The 27,991-nt window shown below is 35.6% G+C and overlaps 1 protein-coding gene and 1 long non-coding RNA gene across 2 annotated transcripts; one reads left to right on the forward strand and one right to left on the reverse strand.

Annotated features, from left to right (window-relative positions):
- On the reverse strand, positions 1-27,991 carry LOC105227486 (uncharacterized; the record flags this gene model as incomplete). Its single annotated transcript, XM_049461934.1, is given in 13 exon segments — positions 1-167; positions 239-350; positions 428-869; positions 945-1,245; positions 2,194-2,668; positions 2,733-2,919; positions 3,030-3,148; positions 7,030-7,144; positions 11,409-11,569; positions 14,462-14,567; positions 14,641-14,777; positions 24,803-24,954; positions 26,933-27,991. Coding segments are annotated over 13 exon segments (2,494 nt in total), but the record flags the coding sequence as incomplete, so codon positions are not given.
- Positions 11,236-11,674, forward strand: LOC125780177 (uncharacterized). The gene is made up of 2 exons (XR_007423601.1): positions 11,236-11,369; positions 11,453-11,674. It is a non-coding gene; the product is annotated as an uncharacterized LOC125780177 (long non-coding RNA).

A 27,991-nucleotide genomic window follows, 5' to 3' on the forward strand; every position in this document is an offset into this window, starting at 1 on the left:
TGCCAATCATGGTGGTGATATTCACTGATGCACTCTTAATTGATTCCTTTGTTGTCCACGCCGTTAGCCATACCTCATAGACAGATCCACTGCTTAGGTCGTTTAATGTATAAGTCACGTCAGTGGTGGTCTCATTGTGTATTTCTGTTGCGTTGTATTTTTTATAGCTTAAGGTATACACAAACATATTACCACACACATACATAAGTAGTGCAAACATTTTAAATGTTATACATACCAAATAGTATACTTTGTCAGATTTCCACGGGTTTCGGTCGGCGCTTTCCATGAAATTTTCGCCGAATAACTTGTTACATCCATATAATTTAGATTAGTTGGCGGTTCAGGTGCTGAAATAACAGTATACAATGTGGATTTTTAATATTTATTATGTATATAATTTTGTAATCGCAAGTTTGAAAATCACCTGCTGGATCTGTTCGTTCCACTATTTCACTGGGCGGGCTCTTTCGATTATTAACGCCATATAACTGTATGCTGATGTTATAAAATGTATATGCTTTCAAATTCGTTAAAGTGAAGTTGCTACTTTGTGTCGATGTTTCGAGCTTTGAATGACAACTGGATACCATGTTATTGTTCCATTCGCAATAGGTTATATTGTAGCCATCGAACGCACTCTTACAATTTCGATGTTTCCAGCTTAAAAAGATGCTTGACTCCGAAATGACGGGCTCGTACAGCATTATCTGCTCTAATGATGCATTTAAATGGTTAAAGCATTCGTTCCAATAAAGTCCACTACTTCCGTGTGGATAGTTGGCTGCCACGGCCATTACAAGTTCATACTTCGCGTGTATAAGATAATTGGTTGTCGTGTTTTCTACAACTGCGAAATGCATGGGACCCTATTGTGCGTGAAAAAAAACATTGTTAAACTTAAAATATATTATAACTGAAAAATATTATATTAACATATTTACATCACACTCCTTTTTCTTCATCGACATTTGTTGACACCAGAAGACAGTATAGTTGCTTGGTGGTGGCTTTTCGTAGTTAGGTGGATGCTTCCATTTTAATATGGATGCTCCATTTTCAAACAACTTCTCAATTTGTAATGGCGGACTTAAATCTGTGGGTGGGACGACTCGTATTATGCTTGCATTTGATGATGCACCGACTGCATTTTTGCTGAATATTTTATAAATTCTAATTTCAGGCTTCTCTGGCTTCTCAAACCAGCGAAAGCCAACTGTTGTGCTATTGGTTTCTTTTGAGTTTCTGCAAAAGAAAAGAACGTTATAATTTTTCAATTAATTGCCCAAGTGTAAATCAAAACTGAGTTCATAAACTCAAAAAAAGCTGCTATTGTACCTAATCTGTACACGAGACATTAGCAAAACCCACCTCGAGTAATGATCACATAAGATTTGCTTTACAACGTAGCCAAGAAACTTACATTGATCAAACAATCTGGCGAAATCGAAAAATGAGCCACAACCGAGAAACACAGATTTCGGTGAAGGCAGTGAAGGCTATTAAAGCCGAGGCTTACAAAAAATGTTTGAACAATTGGAGTACATTGAAAATTTTACAGTATTTTTATTAGTCCAGGTCAAATTTGATCAAATGGTAGTTATAGCAGAAAAATATGCTCTCTGAGTTTGATTGAGGCGCCTCTCATATCATCACCACTAAATAGGGTTGAAAGTCAACCGAACGTTTGAAAATTCCAATATTAGTTATGTATACGGAGGCTATGGTAAGCTTTGGACTCGATGTTACATATCAATTTCAGGCACAAGGTTACATTATTATTAGAAAAACGCGATTTTTCAATTTCATTACGATTACTCACATATTGACCGTAAAGACCGTAAAGAGAGGCGGTCGTACTTTTTTTTGATAAATGTGGATACTGAGGGTATTCCTGAGCCGATTCCAGTTATTTTTGACATACAAACATACTATTTTCAGAAAAAGTTATTCTTCGAACTTCTATAATATATCTCACAGATTGATCGAAAAAGACCGCAATAGAAACTGAGGTTCACGTATTAGGTATATGGGGGCTTGTAAAAATTTTGGTCCGATTTGGAAAATTTTTCATAAGTTGGCACATTTTAAAGAGACTATTCATGTAAAGTTTTATTCAGATACATACATACATTGGTGTTTGATTTGTATACTGGAAAGCGAAAATTCAGATAGATTTGTGAATTTACTTACAACACTTGTCCATCCATGTTCAATTCTTGAATAACGTAAGTGAAGTTTTCACCATTTCTCTCGTAATCTGCCAAATCCTCCCAATTTAGGGTTATTATGTCTTTATCATTAATGTAGAAACCACCAACATAAGTGTGTGGCGCACGATCGGGTCTACGCGGCGCAGTTGTGAAAACCTCTTGAGTTGGTTCGTTCCATTCACTTGTATTGCAATTAACACGTGCTCTGACACTCAAAACATATTGCCAGTTGGCATAGGGCAGGTTTGGGAGTGTGAAATTATATGCCAACTTTTCACTGTACTCAGTTAAATGGGTTTTAGTTAAATTGTATTTTTTGTAGCCATAGGGTTCAACCGTAATGTTATATTCCAAACCAATGTCCTTATAGTAATCTTGCTTACGGTCTTTCCAAGATAAATATACGCTATCGGAGGTTATGTTTTCCACATTGATTTGCAATTTTGGCGGCACGACTGCAAGTAATAGGAAACATTACAAATATTCAAGAAGTATAAAGCATCTGACATCCACACTTACCGCTCTTATGGGTGTTTATGGAGATTTTATTCGTGTATTCTCCTAAAACATTTGTCGCTATCAAAGTGAAATTATGAAATTCTTGGGCTGGATAATAAGTACAGTTGCCGCTATTTCTCGCCAGCAACGTTATATTATTGGCTGAGCCGTAGTCTAGTGTGCAATGTACAATACTGTTCTGTAATGTCTAAATGGCAACATTGAAAAGGTGAATCTTGAGTTCAGGGTTTTTATGTAATAATAATTAAGATTGTACTACCTACAATATATAGTATTTATGCTAACGGTAATACTTACTTCATATGATATTTTATATTCTGTTGGTAAGTTATTTGGTGGATAGAACATTATGCATCTCATAGATTCATAGTTGTAACCTCTGCATTGAAAACTGTCTACTGACTCCGGAGCTTTTCCTGTAAAGAGCAAAAAGTGTGTATAAATATTTTTTTTTGAATAAGGTATTTCCACGAAATTTTGCATAGTCTAAGATAACGCTACAATATCCAAGACAAATATCGGACTACTATAGCTTATAGCTGTCAATGTACTTTTTTTATTTGTTAAGATATCTTCACGCATTTTGGCATGATTTATTGTCCAAAGTTCCGAAAAAATTGTTCAGATTGGATCACATAACTTAAAGCTATAGTACCGATCAAAATCAATTTATTGAATGGAAAACTTATTTGCAAAGTGTATTATGGATACGGTTCAAACGAAGTAAAAAATTCTTGTTTTAATTTATGTTTACGATCAGATGACTGTGTCACAGATCACCAGTTGTGTGATCACAATTTCAAAACCCTTATTTGGTGAGATTTGATTAAATTAGAACATTAACATGAACTCTGATGAATTTCTTTTAGTATAAAACAATTTCGCAAGAATTTATTTTAGGAAGATTTATCCAGCTATAAGTCAAGCTTATTTTATTTTTGTAGGGGCAAGTAACCACCGCGTTTCTCCTTTCGATCACATAGCACATCTGTACATGTAGCGCCATCTTATTGTAAACAAAGGTTATCCACATCAACATCCTCCAATTCTGGCACGAAAAATTCATTCATAAGTAATGGCTCTACAGTGTTTCCCGATTATTATCAAGTGAGCTTCATCGTTCAACAAAATTTTGTGTGAAAATCGGTGGCCACTCCTTTTTGGGCCTTTTAATCGAACTTGAGTTCGGCTTTTATATTTGCACGAGTTGGATTCTGTAAGCCCACAAACTAAGATCCTTCAGCAAAATCTCCCATAAAGTGGATGGGTACAGGTAAAATTCTCTAAATTTTCGAATATACAACAAATCAAATATTTTCCCAACCTACGAATACGCTACCAAACATATCCTACAGGGTTTGTCCGGAAAATAAAGGACTGATTTTCTTCCGCCGCGACTGTACTTTGGACTGGATTCGGGTAGAAGGCGTTCCTAGCCATCGAACGAGCGGCTGAGTGGTGCAAGCCAAAAATGCAGCGTTTGTTAGAGCAGAGGTACGTGATTCAATTCTGTGTGAAACTCGGTAAATCTGCGACATAGATGTTTGATATGATCAAGCAGGCTTACTCAGATGTTGCTTTAGCAAGAAGTGGTGTTTTTCTTCCGAGTGGCACACGCCGGCATCTCCTCGCCTAAAAAAGGAAGAATAAGCAAATCCAAAGTGAAAATGATGCTGATTGTCTTTTTTGCCATCAAAGGCATCGTCCACCATGAATTTGTTTCTCCTGGACAAACCGTCAACGCCAAGTTTTACGTGGAAGTCCTCTAGAGACTCAAATGAAGGGTCAATCGGGTTCGACAGGACATCGCGGCCGATTGGAAGTTGCACCACGGCAACGCCCCGGCTCACACCGTCTTTCTTGTGAATAGCTACCCAACCAAGGCCGGCATCCCAACGCTTCCGCAGACGTTTTACAGCCCAGATGTGGTCCCCCCGGACTTTTTTGTTTCCTTGCCTGAAAAGGCAAGCATTTTGAGACGACAGTGGGGATCCAAGAAGCATGCACCTCGGTTCTCAGGGCTATTCCGGAGAATGCCTGCCGTAACGCCTTCAATGCTTGGAAGTCGCGCTGGCAACGCTGCATCGACGCAGAAGGAGCCTATTTTGAAAGTTTTTTAAAGAATTGTAACGATTGGTACTTTCCGGACAAACCCTGTAAGTTCGGTAGCGAAACGAACTGGGATCCATACTTGAGGAGGACTGTCATCATGACAGCGTTACCCAAGTCTGTTTTATTCAACAACAACAACCACTATATAATTCAAAAATTTATAAAAGATTATAAGCAACAGTTTCCCCTCAGTTGAAATTAATAATTTTTTCACACATATACATATTTGTGTGTGTGTGCACCTTTACAGCTTTTGTAGTTGCTAATTAATTTCAGATAAACAGCTTCCAAGCTGTTATTCCATGTAAAAGTATTCCTAGCACGTGCATCTATGTGGCAAAAAAACAACCATTAAAGTGATAGAAATGCTACCATCTACTCAGTTATTGATCGTTTCGGTGCCTAATGTTTCTTCAAATGAATTTGTAAGCGATTCAATGACTCGATTAAACGATTATGCTGTCTTAATAAAAATATGAAATTATATTTATTCAAGACGCATTATTGTAATAAATTTCTACTTATTACTTTCGACATTAATATAGATGTTTATACATACATACGAGTATGTATGTATATTTATAAATATCATTTGAAATTTTTATATCAACACTTTTTTCAATACAAACTGTCCAATTGAAACTATATACTACATATGTATGTATAGATAAAGGCACGCTTCCTACAACGATGCAGTGTTTAGTCGGTGATCATTAGTTGGTAATCACGTGATTTAGTAATGGTTCTACCATAAGTGCAGTGAACCCGGACCAGTTCAGTAATAGTGCTTTTTCCTAGATTGTATAAGTTTTTATTGCGTTTCAATACAAACGTCAAACTTTTTATTAAAAACAAGATTTGCGCGCGCAAAGCTAACATTCCCTCTAAGTGTACTCTAATATGTATATGTACATATATCTACATAGTATACATATGCACGTTTTTATTGATAAGAAAACTATTCCAGCGGATACTTTCGGTGAACATTGTGAGATTTCTACCATTTTATCACGAAAAAAAGTATCAAAGAATTTTAAATCGTCATGTTTTATTCTAGAAAAAGTATATAACGCCACATTTCCTCATAGTTCTAAGCTCTACATATTAGGCCTACCTATTGTTACTGGTCACGTTGAAAATTTAGTTAAAGACATTTTAGCGAAGAGCGGGCAACCTTAATTTAAAAGTCGTATTCGAAACTTCTCTTCGAATTCTACGTACGATACACGTCTTAATCGTTTAAACGAGGGTTGAGAAGTCAGACCTCGAAAAAATATTAGTTTTTGGACATAGAGTTGCCATACAAACTTAACGATCAGAATCAAGTGCTTGTATGGAAAACTATTTGATTTGATGAGGTATATTCAAGAAATTTCACAGATGTCCCAGTCCATATCATTCAATATGGGCCATAAATGTTCGGTTATCATCGAACGGTGATTCATGGAGTACATACGAATATACTTTCACAGGAATAAAGAATTTCATTGATATCCTAAACCGTTTTTGTTTTATTTAAAACAAACTTTTGTAGCGCTGTTAAATTTGAGGCCACTGACTCCGAATTTCGAAAGTAAATTTTAATAATTTCGACTCATTGGTGGATCGTATATCTTTGCATGATGAATTGATAAGCCTTACTGAAGAGAAATGTCAAAAGAGCGGGAAAAAATTTGGCGTCTCCGAAGGCTAGGTGTCATTTAAACTAACCGATCCTAATCTGTATAACAATATTGTTATAGACTAGATAGAATAAATGGGCTATTGAAATATAAATATACTTATACGTGCATATCTAGTGTAAATATAGTATACTGAACACCATCTTAAAGATACTATCCACGATAATAAAAATTAGGATCACATGTGTCGAAAAGGCTGGATTTCGCACCCATCGAAGCCTATTCGACACATGGAAGACTACAGACAGGATTATAAGGACGTCGCTTGACTGGAATCCGCCAGAAAGCAAAAGTCGATATCACACAAAACTAACGCGGAGAAGATCGTTACCGCACGAATTAGCCGTTACCAAAATCACCTGGAATGGCGCAAAGACCACAGCCCTCAATCGTGTGAGATGCCGCAACGGAGGAGTAACAAGGAAAAAAGAATATATGGTAGTTTGATGTACATATGTCATGTACACACATATAGCAAATACCACAACTGAGTTTCTACTCACCCACATCGAGTTCCCATTCATTGCTTCTTTGGTCATCCCCATATACAAATGTGAATGTAGACTTTTTAGCTGATGCATTCCTTATCAAAAGTAATGTTGTCTGCTCATCGAGTTTCTGAAATTGTAGAAATGTAATAAATACATATTATAAGAACAAACAATGTTATATTTAATGTGATATATACATATATATACATCAAAAGGAGGGTCTCTCATCCGAGGCTGATTGCTAATTTTCATTGGGGGTGTTTTTTTTACGTGACGGGTTCCGAACCAGCGCACAACCCTATAAAGGGGATGTTTCGCCTTCAAACAGATGTTCTTAGGCTACCCAGAGGATACTTGGTCAAAGACCGGCAGTCGTGAGCTGTTTGAGCCATATGTAAAAGAATCGTTTCTGGCCACTCCCAAGTGAATGGCGATCAGAGAACTTTCCTCACTTGCGTGAACTTCTACACATGACTCCATCCTCCCTTTTTGAGAGAAAAGTTCTGCGAAAGATTTATGGTCCTTTGCGCGTTGGCCACGTCGAATATCGCATTCGATGGAACGATGAGCTGTATGAGATATATGACGACATTGACATAGTTCAGCGAATTAAAAGACAGCGGCTACGCTGGCTAGGTCATGTTGTCCGGATGGAGGAAAACACTCCAGCTCTGAAAGTATTCGACGCAGTACCCGCCGGGGGAAGCAGAGGAAGAGGAAGATCTCCACTCCGTTGAAAGGACCAAGTGGAGAAGGACCTGGCTTCGCTTGGAATATCCAATGGTCGCCACGTAGCGAAAAGAAGAAACGACTGGCGCGCTGTTGTTAACTCGGCGTAAGCGGTGTCTACGCCAGTAAAGAAGAAGATATATATACATATATGTATGTATGTATGTACATGTGAAGTCGTTAAAGTTATGTTCATAAAAATGGACTCTACGAGGATCTGCCAAAGAAGAATGTCAGTGACTTTGTACAAATAAAATACAATTAGCTGGAATTCAAAAGCGTTTAAAATTCGCTTTAAACGGAGCGTCGACTGCCAAGCAGTTGGCTTGAGTGATAGACGCATAAATCTAAACAAGAACACATCTGATTTACATACATATTAGCATGCCAAAAACAAATGCTCGCACGAAGTGAAAAAATCGAGGGGAAAATGTAACTCGTCATAAGTGTACACGATGGACAAGCGTATCAAACATTTGGGGGCGCTTGCGCCAAGTAGCGGCCGATATTATCCGCCGACGCGCACGGGCAATTGTCAGCAAGTCTTAATTAAATCAATCAACTAGACACATGTATGTAAATGCGGCACTAGCGGTAACAGATTCGCGTGAAAAAGTCAATCTATATACATACATACATGCATATGTTAAAGTCGCAATGGTAAATTGTATTTAGGGAACGTGAGAATTCAAAATGCTTCACGTAAAACCCGACTTCGTGGATTTCACAATTGCTACTGGGCAAAAGTAAAGAAAACAAAAAAAAAAACAACGAGCAACAAGAAAATACTAGTAATATAAATAAAGTCATTACAATTCTTGTTATTTGCTATTAGTTGGTGGCTTTAAGCTAGATCCAGCAGTAGTAGAGTCTAGTATATAACAACATATGTATATGCAATTATAGCAAAATTGCACTGCCAGTAAGGCAGTTGTGACGTACGTCCCACGTATGTACACTTCGCGTCACCAGATAAGTCTTCAAATAAACTTTTGGCATTCATCTTCATCATAAAGCAGTACGACAGCAGATGCGGAGCCGAAGAATATTGAAGATGGCGGAGAAAAGATGCCACTAATTTGTTATCCATATCATAGCGCAAGAAATATGATTTCTTTCCAAAGGGAACTGTAACCATATAATTTACTAACTTCACAATCAAAGCTCCTAATCTAAAATCCAAAAGCTGATTTTCGATGAATGTTTTCATAACTGGAGATTTTGCAGCCGTTAACGCCTACGAAAGTTAGCTACCTTATGCTGTCATAAAATTCTTACTGAAATTATTGAATTTTAAGGCGGTTTCTAGTCTAGAAATTTGAAAAAATCAAAAATTTTTTTTTTCATAACTCGATAGTTTTGATATTCAAAAATATCTCCCTAAAAGGATTTTTTAAAACTCAAATTATTTTCAAAGTTATAGCTATTTTAGTGACGTTACAAGCAATTCCGTCATGAAGTCTAAACCTTTTCACTTACTGTGAATGTAGGCTTTTTATTTATTTTTAAATTTCTCTTAAAACAATTCACAAAAAAATGCGTTTTTTTCGACTTTAAAGTGGACTAAACCTATTATATTGATAGTCGAAAAAGTCCTTTCGTATTTTGTCAATAGATGTTGTTGCAGTCGTATATCTCCAGTGCTACCAATCACATTGTGACAATACCATCAAGTGTTGGAAAGAATGCCACGCAAGCCACCAATGAAATTTGTGAAGTTTATAGAGACGATCCTGAATCATTGAATCATGAATTCGTGTAGATAGATGAATGAGGAATGCACCGCGAACTTGGGTCTATTGTGCCCTATCAGTTCGTGTAGCACAACAATGGTTCCCTCAATTTCAATTTACACTGATGAAAGTATGTCTCTAGGGGAAAAATTGCAATACATAAGTGGTAGACCAAATTTATTTATTTATTAGTATAAATATAAAAAAATTTAAATTTGATTAGAAATACGAAAAGACTTTTTGGACTACCCAATATAAACCTTCACTTGACTACTAGTGTACATTTTACATGCACACTTATGTATTTCTGCACATGTGGAAGCACTGCATGTGATGTGTGTTGCATGCAACATGAAACTCTTTAAATCAGGAAAAACAAACATGTTTGTATGTATGTATTTGCATTTTTTGCTTTGAGGTGCACCGCTGTACGCGCGTGTGTACTTCTTGTTGTTGCCAATACATATCCCTATATACATACATACATGCCTACATATATTCCTTATTATGTTCTACTCTTAATTTTGTTCCAACCAAATACTCCGCTTTTGGTCGGTCCAAGTATTGTTGACTTAATGTGCAAACAATACTGAGAATATCACATACCACAAGCGTACATGCATACCAACGATATATGCGTTGGAGATGTGCAAGGCATAAGCAACAATGCTTGGAGAAAATTGCGAATGGTATGCAGTGGAGGACGTTCAATGCCCACTACAGCTCAGCTCGGCCAGCAGTCATATTTAAACGTACATATGTATGTGTGAGTGTATGTACAAATGTAAAGTTTTGTAGCCATGGCCGGATCAACGCTGAAGGGGGCTCTAACCAATGGCTGACACACACAGAAGATTATTTTGAGGCACGGAGGAAAACTAATATAATTTATCCGTGGAAGTATGCGAGAATTTGATGTAAAAGTATTTGTACTCAGAGTATATCTTTGACAAATTCGTATAAAACTTTCGAAAATATAGTATTTTAATGAAATGTTGGTGGATAAATTAATGAACCATTCATCACCTGAAGTACACTTTGCAGCCTGATCTTGCTTATCGAGAGGCGACTACTATTAGCTGGATTTCGTACCCACAAAAAAACAGACACTTCATTAACAAAGAAAGTCCTATACTGGCAAAATGACAGTTAATTGCCATGAGACCAAAGTGATCAAGGTTTGAAATTATTTTCCTGAGCAGATTTCTTAAATGTGTTTTTCGAAAGAAAAGAATAATCCTCAACTTAGAACCTGGAATGTCAAAAAAGGTTAAAGAAAAGAGGAAACGAAGAAAAATAGAATTTGATTCCCGCTTCAATGAAGAAAAAACAGCCACGAAAGTGCAATTGGAAATTTTTACCACTAGGTGTAACCCTTCCAAATCTTTACAGCTTAATTCTATAGGTAATTTATTGGATTACTTAGTTTGACGAATTAATAAAGCGCGGAATGCTTCTAAATTTTAAAATTAAATTTTTCAAAAAGAGCTTTTTTATGGCGGCCAGTTAACCAACCCGTCTACAGTGTGATACGTTCCAGCTTTTATGAATTTGTAGTATGCACTTGCAGCGCTTGTCTCGCATTGGTTGTGTGCATGAAGCAAAACTTGCTGCGTCACTTCTCCGCCCTCTGTAACAATCTATACATTTTATGGGGTTTTTTCGATGCAAGCGTATGTGTGTATACTTGTCAATGTGTGTATTTAAGTTGGTTAATATTTTTGTTTGGAAAGTTGACATTGTGCCAACATCGGCTGTTGCTAAATCAGTTACTACTTCGCTTGACGTATTGCTGTTGAACTGCAATCAGTCGTGTAGACATTACATTCGTGTGAATTGGGAGTATTAAACTTATTATTGTTAATTTAATATACAAATGTATTTATATAAGTATGTATGTCTATGCTTTTTATATATGTCTGTACTTACAGTTTTACTGATTTTCTCGTCTCTATAATCGCTGTATTCATAAGGTAATATCCGAGGGAAATAAGTAATGTTTTTGATGTTGCTGTCATGGACGAAAACAAGCGCAGCGTCATCACCGCTTCCAATTTGTATTTTCTCCGGCGATGTTAAGCCTGGTGCAGCTAAAAGCAATGGTTAAATGATTACATTGTGATTAAATATATATTTTAAATACAAGAATGAAAATTTTATCGGAAAATAAAACAAGTTTTGAAGTTAGAAAAGGATATGTGTGTATAAATACGTATAATTGATGCAAATTACATTTAACAGGCAGGCTGGTGATACAAACTATGAGACACCACTAGAATTGAACTTTTTTATATGTTTTGTGGCTGTCGAATGTGTGGAAATAATGAAGAAATTCGCTATATTTTGAAATTTTTTTTATAGAAAAGGGAAGAATGCCACTCTGGAAATTTCGATGTGAAAGATGCATCTCGCTCTGGTCGACCTATCGTTGAAAAAGTCGACGAAGTCATGGAAAAGATTGACCAGAACCGTCACATAAGCAGCCATGACATCGCTAAGGAACTTAACATTCATCATTAAACCGTTTTGAACCATTTAAAAAACGCTGGCAACAAAAATAAGCTCGATGTTTGGGTACCACAGGAATAGTCTGTGAAAAATGTAATCGATTCTTTGCTGAAACGAAATGAAATCGAACCATTTCTGAAGCGAATGGTAACAGGAGTCGTAAAGTGGTTCAAATACGACAAAAATGTGCGATAAATATCAGGGTTCAAGCGTGAAGAAGCTCAACAAATGGTCGCAAAGCCAAGATTGATGCCACGAAAGGTTATGGCGAGTGGTTGGAGCGATTGGAAAGGAATCGTCTACTATGAGCGGCTCCAGCCTGGTCGAGCGATTGATTTTACATTTTACTGTCAACAACTGATGAGATTGAAGCAAGCAATAGAAAAAAACGGCCAGAACTGATCAACAGAAAAGGCTTCGTCTTTCATTAGGACAACGCTAGACCACACACATGTTTGATGACTCGGCAAAAATTGGGAGAGTTTTTGTTGCATCCATCACATAGGCCTGAACATGCACTATCGGACTACGGTTTGTTTCGATCAATTATTCCCTTAATGGAGTAAAGTTGGCTAAAGAGAAACTTGTGAAAATTGCTTGTCACAGTTTTTCGCCGAGAAACCAGAAAGGTTTTACACTGATGGAATGGCAAACCGCGGTCGACCAAGATGGTGCATATTTGGTGTATTTAAGTTCATTATAAATATAAAAAATAATACGAAATAGAAATACGAAAAGACTTTTTCGACTATCCAATATAAATCATAATGTTAGTAGGTCTATCTGTGTATCAGCCACAGTAATGCGTGGACGGGTCCTCTAGTAAATAGATAAATAAAAATGTTTTTAACATATTTTGTATTGCGATGAACCAAATAAACCAAAGTTAAGGTGTCTATATAGAAAAGAATAAGTCCGTAACACACTATCTTGGAAGTTGGCCCATTACACACAAATTATTTACAAATTAAGCCTGAGGGATTTATTTATATTCTCAGACCTTATGAAAATACTCGCTGGAGAGAAATTTAAATTTGACAACGGAGCGGTATTCGCCGATACTGTAACTTATTTTGTGAAGCAACCGAAAAATTTTACAACAAAAATCATAATGACTGAAATATCAGTGGAATCGGTGTTTGTACTCGATGCTCACTATGTTTAAAAGAATTCGAAAGTTGATTAATATAATGCGTATATAAGCACAGTGTTAATTTTATAGTTAGAAAATATTCAGAATTTTTTTGTTTATGGTTCCAAAATGCGACGATAAGCCGGCAAATATTGTTTTTAATCCCATTTCAGTTTCTACGAATTGTGTAGAATTTTATTTCATTATTTTGACAAAAAACAATAATAATAGCAATAATAAAAATGTCGAGCATTATTTTGACAAAAAACAATAATAATAGCAATAATAAAAATGTCGAGCATGAAATTTATTTAATGAAGATAAGGAACACTACGTAATACAAGGTGTGTTCCAAAGTAAACAGGACTTAAAATAAAAAACAAACAGAACAAATGGTTTTTTGCGCAAAATCAATTTATTTTATTCAAAATAGTCTTCTTCTGCTCCAATACAGCATTTTGCATGGTTCAAAAGCATGTCGAACGAGTGTTTTAGCTCGTTGGTTGGCATGGCCGCCAGTATGCCGGTGCAAGCCTTTTGAATGGCCTTTACGACAGCATAACGCTTTCCTTTCATGGGCAAATGCATTGTTCCGAAAAGGAAGAAGTCGGACGGTGCCATATCAGGTGCTATCTAGGCGCTAGATTCAAAAAGTCCTGTTTACTTTGAAAATTACCTTGTACGTTCTTATATACTACATATGAGTATGAGCTTAAACATGAACTTTTAATAATACCCGAAATTACCAACAGAAAACAAAGCTGTGCTTTATTTCCAAGAAAAAATATTACCCGATAACCTTTGTGATTAATCTGATTATTATATTAAAAATAAATATTTTCCTTCATATTTTTCACTTATGCAACCTTGAATTCGCATTAGGAGGTCGAGCTGACAAGCAATGCAGAGCCTAAGCTGATACATCTCGGATGTGGTAGAAAAATGTTGAATAATGTTGAAATATCTTATTCATTTAGCCGAGAAATCTGGACCAATGTAGAACACAATATTTTACATTTTGTGTTGGAAGCTTAAAGCTATTAAAAGAGTTTAAAAATAAAAATAAAAAGTTTCACAGTTTTGACTAAGATTTAGTGGGATTTTTGATGAACTTTTCTGTGTACAAAGAAAATCGACAATCAATCAACTGAAAGTCAGTAATATCTTTAAATCAAAAAAATATTAAAGCGACTTTTGTAATTTTAGAAGGTAATACTTGAATCAGTTCTCAAGGCATTACATTTCTCGATCATTTAGTAATACTATATGTCTTCCTGATAATTGTTATAATTTAAATTTAAAAGAGTTTATTTTTAAAAACAAAAGATATTTCAATACTTACCAATTGTCAAAATAGTTTCGCTCAAAATTTCCGCACCTTGCATGCATCGGTAAGTACCGGTTTGTTTAACACCTTTTAAGAGCAGCACCGCATAATTTTTTAAAAGCTGGAATTATTAAAAATTAAATTTTTTTTTTAATTCGTGCAAAACAATTTAAAAATTAACAAAACGGACTTACCTTATTATTAGTATTTAGTGGAGCGCTTGTTTTATTTTCTATAACTTCATGAAACCACGTGTTTGGTCGATCGAATGTTTTGCATATTATAACTGCGTTGCCATTGTATCCCACTCGGATGCCCCGTCTTAGAAACACTGCAAAATAAATACAGAGTCGATAGAAAGTTAATATTATATTAGACAAATGCACCAGTGACAAAACAATTCCAGAACTTGAAGATCGAACCTGGTATATGTATACTAGCATTAATAAGATAGAAATAACATGAACAAAATTGACCCGGACTGATCCATTTACTCCGCGTGCAAATTGAATTAATAAACAATTTTTTCCCTAGATTGATGCTACCATTTTTGGTGTGAATAGTGTGAAATTCAATGTTATTAAAGGAGTTTGGCAGCTATTCGTATACGGCATGAAAGGTTTGTCTGGCGTCCAAGAATTTAACATAGAGTTTGCTTGAAACTTTTTGAATTCAATGAAATTACCACGGGAGTCTACTTTATCAGGAATACAAGTGACATAAAGCATTCAGTGAAGATCGAGAAGTATTTGATAACTGACGTCCTTGGACCTCTGTTGACGACGATAACATCGAACAAATTAGAGAAAGAGTACTTTAAATTCGTCTTTTTGACATCACTGAAATAACAAAGGATCTCAACATCTCTAGTAGATCAACTTAACATAGTTTAATATTTTGAGTATGAGGGGAGTCAATGCTGAACTCGTACCAAATAACCTGAATCTCTTGCACAAACGACGTCGAGTAGAGGTCCAAAAGAGACGTTTGACAACGTAACTGAGGAACTGACATTCATCAATTGCATGGCTTTATGAATATCGAATGTCGAAACTGCCCAACAATCCAGCGAATGGCGCTCATAAAGTTTGCAGAAGGCACTGAAGGCTATCCCAGGCGACGCGTCCGGGTCAAATTTGATGTACATATATGTGATTTTTCGATATACTCGTAAAATCTATATTCCGTCGCAAAAGTCAGACTCAATCGATTTATATAAAGCGTATGAGGTTATACCCGTCAGTTGACCGAAGGTCGCCAAATATGGAATTTCCGATAGAATTAGATATATATTAGATCTTTAACGATTTCCGTGCCTACTCATTCATTCGACACGAGGAGGAATAATTTAGTTCACAAAAAGAACCGGTTATTAAGAAACTTCTCACTATTTTGTCAAGATTTCTTCTTAAATGCCTCACTGACAATAATTATAGTTGTTGACTTAGATAACTTGGCCTGAAATGTCTCATAACAGAGCGTAAAGTCATTTTGAAGTCAAATTATAAAGAATATTCAGCGCTAATTATATAATTATCACATATTTCAATATAATTTATTATAATTTGCGTCTAACTTAGTAGATTTCGAAATTCATTTGTACATTTGAAATATTGTTGAGCGACTTTTTGCATTCGCGAATGTTATGCGAGGCATATTAAAAAGCTTTCGTCGATATAACTTATAACTGAGAAGAGAAGGCGATTCGCTTATGACTCCCTAAAACGAAAGAAAATTACCACCAAATCAACAGGATGATTAATTGGCGTTTACTAACCGCAATAATTGCATATATTTTCGTAGAAAAAAGTGAGATTAATATATGTATGTAACCCAGCTCTTTTGGGGCACTTCTTTCATTCCTCGAGGCAATACACACTGTTCGCAATAAGAGATTTGCCCGATTCGTTGTTAACGACGAGGGCTTACTTTTAATTTTAAATGTGTTGTTGACTGTAAACATGTCTGCACATACATATCAACACATATGTATGTATATAAAAGTATATATATAAATATATATGTACATAGCGCAAGTGACCACAAGTAATGATTTCTCATTTCCTTTTCGTAAACAACAAACCTCAAGAATTTAGTTAATTGAGCCCCTTCCAGAGTATTGATAACATCACTTCACAAAATCCATTAAGTGATGAAATGCAAGCTCGACTAAGCATTATTACGTTTAAATATGTATATTGTAAATTATAATTGATTTGTTTCAAAGAATTATGAAGAATTTTTGGAAAAATTATAATAATATTTCCAAGCCAAACTTCAATTCTCTAAGATCCGGTTTTATGCGAAATCATTTATCATATCACTAATTGAATAAATGGTGAAATTTCCGTTCATCTTTCAAAATTAAATACATATGCACTTACACTACATATATTTGTGCAAAAAGTACCAGGTATTGAAAAAGATGCTTTAAAATACCTAAATGTGACCTGGTCTACGGAAAGGGGGCTTAGGTGTCAAAAAAATCAATTTTCACTTTTTAGTTGATTCGGATGGAAGATGATAGTTGTTTATTTTTTCTTAATTATTTTTTTTTTATTATTTTCGCACGCTAGCTCCCTTTTCGTAGACCAGGTCACATATACATACATATGTATGTATCTATGTGTATAATTGTATATACATTTTAATGAACTTTTTACGCTTAATAAATTGTTCATTATTAGCATTAATCATAATTATTAAGCAGCTCTTTAAATAATTTGCTACTTAATTATTACTTCTTACATATACATACATATGTACATATACATATATGTAAAATTTGTGATGCAAGCTACTGTGCTCAGTAGGAAATATCAGCATCACACGTTGGCTAATTGTTATGTACATTTGTATAGCTCTAAAAGTGGATTTATATCGAATATCGATATTTCCGCTTACATTTTCTCATTGAAACTTATGGACGATTTTTTAAAACTGTCCAAAATTGTGTTTAATGTGCGAGCTTTTTCATGGTAAACTCCACGTCTATAGGTTCTTTTTTCAATAGCCTTTTTATGACAGATCACGCGTGAGTCGTGTCAAGCTGTCATGTTATTTTTGTTCAATATGGTTTGACATGGGACAATCTCGCTCCGAATCAGGTCTTGGAGTTAAACATCACGCGTGTCATTCGCCAGTTACCAGTCAAATGCTTGAACGATTAATCGAAAATTGGACTCAACGGATGGACCATCTGAGATGTAGCCGCGGCCAACATTGGAAAGAGATAATCTTCAGAAAAATAAATGCCAAAAAATATTCTTTCGAATGATAATAAATATTCGCCACTAAATTTTAAGTTTCCGTATTTTTTCTTTAAAAAAGTAGGGAACCTCGAAATGCAATTTTTTCTGCAAGATATCTATCAATTATTTTTTCCCCTTACAAGAACTTAATTCTGATCGTTCAGTTTATATGGCATAAATAGTGAAATTTCTCATAATCGAATACCCACCGTCGCAGTGCCCCCATGTGGGGGCGTGGCAAAAACGTGTCTTTAAAATATATTCTTAAAGTCAGTCCGTCCGTATATCATAGATAGTTTGAACGAAATATTACTAAAATAGTGTACGTGTCCGGTCATTGGCACATACTAATGTTCGGTTATAAGATATTATTTTATTCGAAAATAATAATGGAAACGTTGTGTTCATGAAATTTGTCCAGTTATGGGAGATGTCCGGCTATGAAAACTGTACTTAATGAAGAATTTCATTATACATATGTATATGGCCGATATCGGCGTTTCCGACAAATGAGCAACTTTTTAGGGATAATAATATATACATACATATGTACATATATTTTATAGGGTCACCGACGTTGCCTTTCGGGTGTTATAGACTACGTGACAAAGTTTATATATCCAGTTTAGGATATAAAGATTCAGCAATTAATCGGAGGTCTCACGGATATCAGAAGGATAACAGTATTCCACATAACTTGATACTGGATCACTAAATAAAAAAAACACCAAGGTCCAGTTTAGTTTCCAGGTAAATGATGTAATCAAATATTGTTCAAAATTTCAAAAGAATCGGTGCAGTAATTGTGAAGTTATGAAGGGCTTTGACTTTAAAAACACGAGTTGTAGAAAAAACATTTTGAAGTTTTGAACACTAAAAAATATACAGTAGATCCATTCGTTTACAGGACATGTGTAAAAATACTCGTAACTTTATCTATTTTGCTCCAGTCGACTACGAAATTTTTACACAATACAATTATAGAAGATCTGATAAATTCTAGTTAATGTTTTGGGTATGACGCGGTTCAATGCTAGACTTATACCAAATGACCTGAATATTGGCAAAAACGACGTCAAGTAGAGGTCATAAAATTAATGATTAAAAACTTAGCTGAGGACCCTACATTCGTGAATTGTATCACTACTGGTGACGACACAGGGTTTTATGAATATAGCGTCGAAACTGTGCAACAATCTTGCGAATGACGCTCCAAAAATGAGCCGAAACCAAAGCCACTATGGCCATCCCAAACGAGGCTTTAACAACTGTATCAAAAATTAGATTAAGCTTTGACATACTTGTATTGCAGTTCGGGAGTTCCGAAAAAATCTTGGCATAAAACTTTTTCGAAGTCTCGGTCAACACTTTCAGATTTCAAATCGTACGTATATATGTAACATATTCGTATATATTTTAGTGGAAATCCAACAAATTACAGAACATTCCTGATTGTCGAATACTTTCGTTTCGTTCAAATTAATTTTATTATACATATGTATAGTATGTATTTAAATACTATTATATTTTCTCCAGTAATTATGGTAATGGCGCGAACAAAGCGCTCAGCTGTTTCAGAAGTTCAACAATTGTTGACAGTCTTTTATTTCCAAAGCGTGAAATTTACTGCTAAATAAACAATATTTATGTGGCTTGGTAATTACAAATAAATATACATACATATATTTTGATTGCTCCAATATTTTCGGGGAATACTTTACGATGCTACAACAACATCTCACACACTTCACTTCCATGGAATACAATTAACACTTAACGTGCAAAATATTTAAAAATCCACACGAAAAACATCATACGGCTTTATGTACAAACCCGGGATACCCGTACATACATATGAACGTAAGCACTTGTACTGCCTTAGAAAAGTGACAGGTGCACCATACCGGTACGACAGAATGAAATACAAAACCAAAACCAGAAAATTCGAATTATTACAATGAATTTCGAAGTTACATACACACCATGTACATATTCAGGAAAGGTGCACTCGCACATACGAATGTACCCTGTAGGAAAATTAATGCATGAGAATAGTATTTACAAGGTGCGTTCCAAGGTAAACAGAACTTTTTGAATCTAACGCCCCCTGGTGGCGCCATCTATATGTCGACTGGTGCTTTAGAATCTGCTCTCTTTCAGCCGAAATTGAAATTCATGGAAGTGGAATTGAACATCTCCAAAACATCGATTTATCGCATTTGGACCGAACATTTGAACTTACGAATGGTGTGTGCACGGTTTGACTGACGACCAAAAATTGCTCAGAATCCAACATTCGATTCGACGCTTGTGACCGATTATTTGACCAAAAATCACATTTTAACCATTATCCACTCCGCGTATTCATCTGATATGACACCATGCGACTTCTTTATTTTCGAAAAAAAACCGTTTGCGCATGAAAGTAAAGCGTTGCGCAGACGTAGAGGTCATTCAAAAGGCTAGCACCGGCATACTGACGGTCATGCCGACCAACGAGCTAAAACACTCGTTTGACATGCTTTTGGACCATGCAAAAAGCTGTTTTGAAACAGAAGGAGACTATTTTGAAAAAAATAAATTGATGTTGCCGAAAAAAACCATTTGTTCCGTTTTTTTTTTTAAGTCCTGTTTACTTTGGATCACACCTTGTATATTGGGTAAACATGGCACATGATAAACTAATCAAGAATTGTAGTTGAAGAACTTAGCTCTGATCAAAATGAAGAAAATTTTTTTCATATCAATCACAGCACTGCGAAAAGATAACTAGCCGAAAGTCAAAAATTGAAGCAAATTGCTCATTTCTACTTTCATACAATTATGACGATGTATTTTTCAAAGCGCACAATACTCCAATTTGAAAGAAATTGGCTTGATGGGGTAAAAGCAAACCGAGGCATTCGTTAGCCTCTGCTTCCTTTAAGTGCTTTAATAAGATTTAGGAAAGATTACTATGAATCTACTAATGACAGTTAATGTAGACGCTGGCGGTGAGAGAGGGAGTTCTTACTAAACGCCAAATAGTCTAAATATATTCCAAGCAGAAGTAACGTTTTTAAAAACTTTGCATCTTAGAAATATCGAAAAATATTTGAAATAGCGTTCGTTTGGCGATCTGTACGAAAATGGAAACTAATTCCAATTCATTAATCCCTAGCATTCTTTTTGAATTTTCCTACGGGGCATTTATGACATGATTACACTTACATACATACATATGTACATGGAAGCGCATAAACAGTGGCACACTCCTGAACATGGCCAAGAGCTATTGGATTTCTTTGAAAACAGTAATTTGACATCTGTTACGATGTTTTCTTCTATTCTGAGATTTTGCATACATACGTACAAACTAATAAAGTAAATAAACCTAAAGTGTAAACAAATCAACAGCAATAAAATGACGTTGATAATCGGTCGGTGATGTAGGAATTATAACGCCGTTATGCCGGTATTTTATAGAATGAGAAATTAAATGTTTCATTAATAGGAAAACGTCGAAATTGTTGAACAAATGGTGATTTATAGCAATCTCGCAAAATGTCAAGAACATAAGAACAGTAGATGCGTTCGTAAATGAAAATGTGTATATACATATATGTATGTATGTATATATAAATATATACATATGTATGAATGTATATTACAGCGAAATTCCTCAATACGGACAAAAGTCATAACCGAACAACTCCCACAACTGGACATGAACACAATCAAAATTCTATGGTACAGAGGCATGGACGATATCAACATCTGATGAGTCGACGTTTTCAAGAGAAAAGTCCTGCGAAAGATGTATGGTCCTTTGCGCGTTGGCCATGGGGAATATCGCATTCGATGGAACGCTGAGCGGTATGAGATATACGACGACATTGACATAGTTCAGCGAAATAAAGAACAGCGATTACGCTGGCTCTGAAAGTATTCGACGCAGTACCCGCCGGGGGAAGCAGAGGAAGAGGCAGACTTCCACTCCGTAGGAAGGACCAGGTGGAGAAGGACCTGGCTTCGCTTGGAATTCCAAGTGGCACCACCTTGTGAAAAGAAGCAAGGACTGGCGCACTGTTGTTAACTCGGCTATAAACGCGTAAGCGGTTTCTACGCCAGTAAAGAAGAAGAAGAATCTCCACAAATTGGCCAGTTTTTTAAGATGCTGATCACAGCAAATAAATTAACTTGTGCTAGCACCGTTTGGTTCGCGGCGGCTTAACGGAATCTAATGAGATAACTACCATCCCAATACTCATATCTATTCAGTAGAAAAATAGTTCTGAATAGCAGCTTCTGACAGTAAGAATATATTACCGAACAAAAATCTAGCGACGGTGTGCGTTCGGTTATGAGAAATTTTACTATTTCACTATATGTATGTAAATGGTAGTATGTGTGAATTGCGAATGTCACCGAAAGACCATTGAAATTTACGAGTTGCCGATAAAAAATAATTGTGCATATACAATGTACATTATACATACATATTTACACATTTTCTTGTTTATGCGAATGTAATAAAAATTGCAAATGAGAAAATTTATGGAATGGCGGGTATGTATGTAAATGTAAGCACGGTTCAAGGAATTGTGGGAGATTTCGCTAGGGTCATAGATATCAACCACAGCAATTGAGATCTTGAACTCTACAATTGGGTTCAAAAATCGTAATCATATGTACTTGTATATATAATACTTCATCATCGACAACAATAAGTAAATTAAAAAATTTCTAGATTTATAGTATAGTAGTCAATGTAGTAAAATAGTCTAAAAGCGATGGTCCACTAATCGATTCTACTTAATTAAGGCATCCTTATTTGGCGCCGATTAAAAATAACGAAGCCGATACAACATAATTTCTAAAATCCGAACGGCTTACTCTTATCTACAGATTTCTTACGTTAGGGTTATTCACGCTTTATTGAACTTAGTTTTCTATATGATTAGTGTAAAAAATATGGGGAGTCAAAATCCAAATTTTTACTAAAGTTGAGTCTTATGCAAAAGCGTCACCTTCAACAGAGAGGTTCGCCACTACTGAAACTGCCTGAAACCGTCTCAAATGGCAGACATCCCATAGTCAGAGTATGTATGTAAACGACCCTATGTATGATAAAAACATAACCAGCAGTATCTTTACTTTAGTTAACCTGTGCAGTTTGCTAGATTGTTTTTTATCCGTCCTACGGTTTCGCAATCTGTCGGTCAACGCTCACCGGTTAATGGCAGTTAACAGTTTTGGTTAATGTTTTGGGTATTAAGCATATTACTTGCAACAGAAGTCATGAACCTTTCGCAAAACTATCATCGAGATGCTTGACGGTGTAGCTAAGGACACTACATTCTTCAAAAACATTATCATTACAGGCGATAAGACGAGAGCTATACAATAGCGAATGGCGTTTCAAAAATTAGCCGAAACCGAAAACAACAAATATCGTTGAAGGCACCGAAGGCTACCCCAGGCTACCGAGGCGTAAAACAAATGTATGGAAAACTTGATGAGCCATTGACTTATGTAATGTTTATATTGGCTTAGTAGCCTACTTTGAAGGCGATAATAAAGATTTGTATGAAAATACGATAAAATGTCTTTTGTTTTTTAAAAGTCCGGGTCAAATTTGAACGGATTATAATCTACCGCTCTACCTTAGCCAGCTCAACGGGCGTTAATATAATAAAGGGTGATTTTTTAAGAGCTTGATAACTTTTTTAAAAAAAACGCATAAAATTTGCAAAATCTCATCGGTTCTTTATTTGAAACGTTAGATTGGTTCATGACATTTACTTTTTGAAGATAATTTCATTTAAATGTTGACCGCGGCTGCGTCTTAGGTGGTCCATTCGGAAAGTCCAATTTTGGGCAACTTTTTCGAGCATTTCGGCCGGAATAGCCCGAATTTCTTCGGAAATGTTGTCTTCCAAAGCTGGAATAGTTGCTGGCTTATTTCTGTAGACTTTAGACTTGACGTAGCCCCACAAAAAATAGTCTAAAGGCGTTAAATCGCATGATCTTGGTGGCCAACTTACGGGTCCATTTCTTGAGATGAATTGTTGTCCGAAGTTTTCCCTCAAAATGGCCATAGAATCGCGAGCTGTGTGGCATGTAGCGCCATCTTGTTGAAACCACATGTCAACCAAGTTCAGTTCTTCCATTTTTGGCAACAAAAAGTTTGTTAGCATCGAACGATAGCGATCGCCATTCACCGTAACGTTGCGTCCAACAGCATCTTTGAAAAAATACGGTCCAATGATTCCACCAGCGTACAAACCACACCAAACAGTGCATTTTTCGGGATGCATGGGCAGTTCTTGAACGGCTTCTGGTTGCTCTTCACCCCAAATGCGGCAATTTTGCTTATTTACGTAGCCATTCAACCAGAAATGAGCCTCATCGCTGAACAAAATTTGTCGATAAAAAATTTTCGAACCGAACACTGATTTTGGTAATAAAATTCAATGATTTGCAAGCGTTGCTCGTTAGTAAGTCTATTCATGATGAAATGTCAAAGCATACTGAGCATCTTTCTCTTTGACACCATGTCTGAAATCCCACGTGATCTGTCAAATACTAATGCATGAAAATCCTAACCTCAAAAAAATCACCCGTTATTAAATAAAAAGGTGTCATAAAAAAGGCAGGGAATGCGTAGACAAAAATCGCAAAACCGTAGATGGGCTTAGAACCCAAGCCAACTAGAGCCTTCTTTCTCAGCGAAACCAGCCTTAAATTTTTATTTTTGGTGAATATTTTCGAAAATAGGATTCTCAGATAGGAACCGTTTTAGGATATGCGTTAAGCTTTTCTAGGAAGACAACAGATATTCAATATGATATTATAGGCATTGCCAGATTCTGTTAAAGCAAGAACTGTCATCAACTATTTAACCAACATTCTCTTATAGCTCATTGCACATTGCAATATAAATAACAAAGTTAAAAAGTACATACATATGAACACTGAGAGTGCGATACCACTAAAGCAGCTCGTGAATAGCCCTATTGTGTGTTTGAGTGACGTGTAAATGAAGTGCAAAAATAAACCACATTTATTTACTGTTCGGCTATTTCGCACGTGCTTATTCTGTAAGCATGTGCTAAGCACTTACCTGGCGTTGAAGGGTTCAATGACGGTGTTGCCGCCACCGTTGTCAGCACTGTCGCCGCTGTTGTCGCCATCGCTATAAGCGACGCATCCACCGTCACTGTGGCGATCGCGTGCAGGAGTATTGTGCCGACGGAGAGTATTGCTATTCGCCAACTGAAAGTAAATGATGGGAAGAAATAACGCGAAATTAGTCGTCAGCTTAAGCTACAAATGTACACATATGAATTATATACATACATACATATATATGTATGTGTTATGTTGTGGTGTTGTACCACCTATAAGTACCGCTAATTGGTTAAACACACTTAAATAATGGGTAGGTCAGGTTGATAAATGTGAAGGTTGCAAGAATGGAAATGGTATTATTTATTTCCAATAAAGAGAAATGTTCAATGAATTTATTGTTTAATGGCTGTATGGTTCTTGGAATCCGCTAGCAATTAAACGAATGCATTTGCTTACACATTTGAGGCAAAAGGTGCTACTTATGGGAATGGTGCGAGAAAAAAAGCTAAAGCGTAGGTAATGCGATTGATTATAATAAAATTATATTATATTATGATAAAAATATTATTATTAATATTTTAATGGAATTTTAAATAACAGAACTTAAACTAATATAATATAACATATGATCAAAATTGAACCGGACTGACAAAAATTTTTTTTTTTTTTTTCAAAATAGACTCCGAATCATTTTGAGTCAATACAGGCATTATAATGCTTAATCCAACCATACACCTCTTATAAGCCTCGGCCGAGATGACTTTCACCGCTTTCAGCGGATTTTCTAAATCGTTGAACCGTTTCGACATGATATTCACAAATCCATATATCGTCACTAGTAATCATCATATGTTTTACGCGTAAGGTATAAAACTGTTTTTTTTTTTGAGAGAAAATTCGATGCTTCCACTAAAGAATAGCTTCATGAATGTTTTCCAAGTTTCATTTTTTAGTTCTAAATCTGTTATTGGTTCGCCCTCTATAAAAAATACGATATGGAGCATCCGATCAGAATTTAACCCTACCGCTCTAATTAAAATTCGATGGAGGAAGCGTCCGGACAAAAAAAGGTTGCGTTTCTTTGTTGCGATTTTTAAGCTTTCATAAGTGCGATCTAGATCGATTACCTGAAGCTTAAACCCAATTTTTGGACCGATTCGATCTCATGAAATTTTTGAATCGAACGTTGCCTACTTTGCAGACCTCTACAGGCGGTTTAAGCAGTAGGAGCACTGCTGGAAAAAGTGAGAAATAAGTCGCAAATTTACAGCATTTCTTTTGCAGACTAAATACTTATCGGAACGCCATCGTATGATATACAGAAAGAGCTAATTTGATCCAAGAAATTGTTTTATACTCTGAATTTTATGCTGATCTTGTATATCTATACTTTATAGGAGCGTCGACGTTTCTTTGTGGGTGCTAGAAACTTCGTGACAAACTTTGGGTATATACGACACTCCTATGAAGTATAGATATACAAGATCACCATGACGAACTGAGTCTACGTAGCCTTGTCCGTTTGTCCAACGGTATATATTCGCACTAGTCCCTCAGTTTTGTTTGAGATTTCGATATGTTATTTGACACACGACCTTTTTCGCCAAAAAGTATTCATTTGTCAGAACCAGACCAGAACCAGATATTTTCACAAATCACGTTATTGTCTAAGGATGCGTCACAATCTCCAAAATAAAACATTTTCGATCGGATCACTATAGCATATACCATAGCTGTCATATGAACTAAACGGTCAAAATCAAAATAAATATCTTCTTATACCCTTTTATGCTATGAGAAATGCACTTTTGAAGGGTATTTAAGCTTCAATATAGCAGAAGTTGGCGTTTTCTCACTCTTCAAAAATTCTGGCATTATTTTGTGGTTGACTTTTTAAGTTCACTTTGCTTGTTCTTATCCTTTTTTAAGTAACTTTAAGTATTGTACTTCTCTTCTTGGTAAAAATAAAAAAATATTCGATTTAACAAATTTCCTTGGAATTCTTGCTTTTTTAACAGGATACATTTTTTACTTTTTCAACACGATAACTTGATAAACTTAATCAAAATAAAACACATTTCAACCGCAAAAGTGCGTAATAATTATATAAACAAGTAATTACCATTGTAATCTGGACAGCATATTATAACTTATTATAGAAAGTGTTTGTAAGAAAGTTTTTCACTAGGCAGTCGAGAAGAAACTTCAACAGACTAAAGCTTTGTCTAACTAATTATAAAATTCGGACTGAAGTGATGCCTTTATAGTCTCTCATTAATAACAAATAAGTTGAAGAGAGTAAAGATTAAGAAAGAACAACATGTTCATACACAAACTGAGGCAAGTATTTATATAAACGGTTTTGAACTGAAAAAGCATAAATACTAATAATATGTACAAACAACTGTATTATTGCGAAAATACAAATAAGCATTTATAAATCGTATAATAAATAACTTGTCATCTATCATTTACGTTAATCAGATTACCCAGAATCCATAACCGAAAGGAAAATCATACGAAAAAGCACCGTTTCCCTGGGACTCCGGAAATTGCACTCATACCATCAATAGGCTTTCATTGAGACAATAACTTAAACGTAATAAAGTTGCTTAATTCGCATTTGTTTATATTTAAAAAGGGAGATAAACAATGCTATTCGTAGAAAATTTGTTATCAATTGAACTTTCATGCGTTCCCATTGACGTGCAGCGATTTCGGAGAGTATGTGACATTTGCGCAAATGACAAGTGGATTCGAAATTATTATATATCAACCACACAAATCTACATGTATGCATGTATATATATGTATATGTACTATATGTCTGTGTATTGCTTGCGAAATTCGTCAAAAGGCATATGTTTCGATTGTACACACACACAAATCCACATCACTCATACGCCCTAGCGTACTTGTGATCAAAATACAATTCATTGGGGATTCGTGAACAACATACATATACGTATAATCATTAATGCATGCGCATGTGTGGCCAAAGAGATAATAATATTGATGTTAAGTTGACCACACTTGTTGCTGCACAGTCGTCACATTGCAAATATCGCCAGACGTAGAGCACAGCGATCTTTAGTAATGAAATTTAAGCGTATACCAAGAAGACAAATTTAAAATTCAAGAAAGTTTTTTTGATAATTTTAAGTAAATAAAATATAAACGA

Source organism: Bactrocera dorsalis, unplaced genomic scaffold (genome assembly GCF_023373825.1).
Source record: "Bactrocera dorsalis isolate Fly_Bdor unplaced genomic scaffold, ASM2337382v1 BdCtg167, whole genome shotgun sequence".
NCBI lineage: Eukaryota > Metazoa > Arthropoda > Insecta > Diptera > Tephritidae > Bactrocera > Bactrocera dorsalis.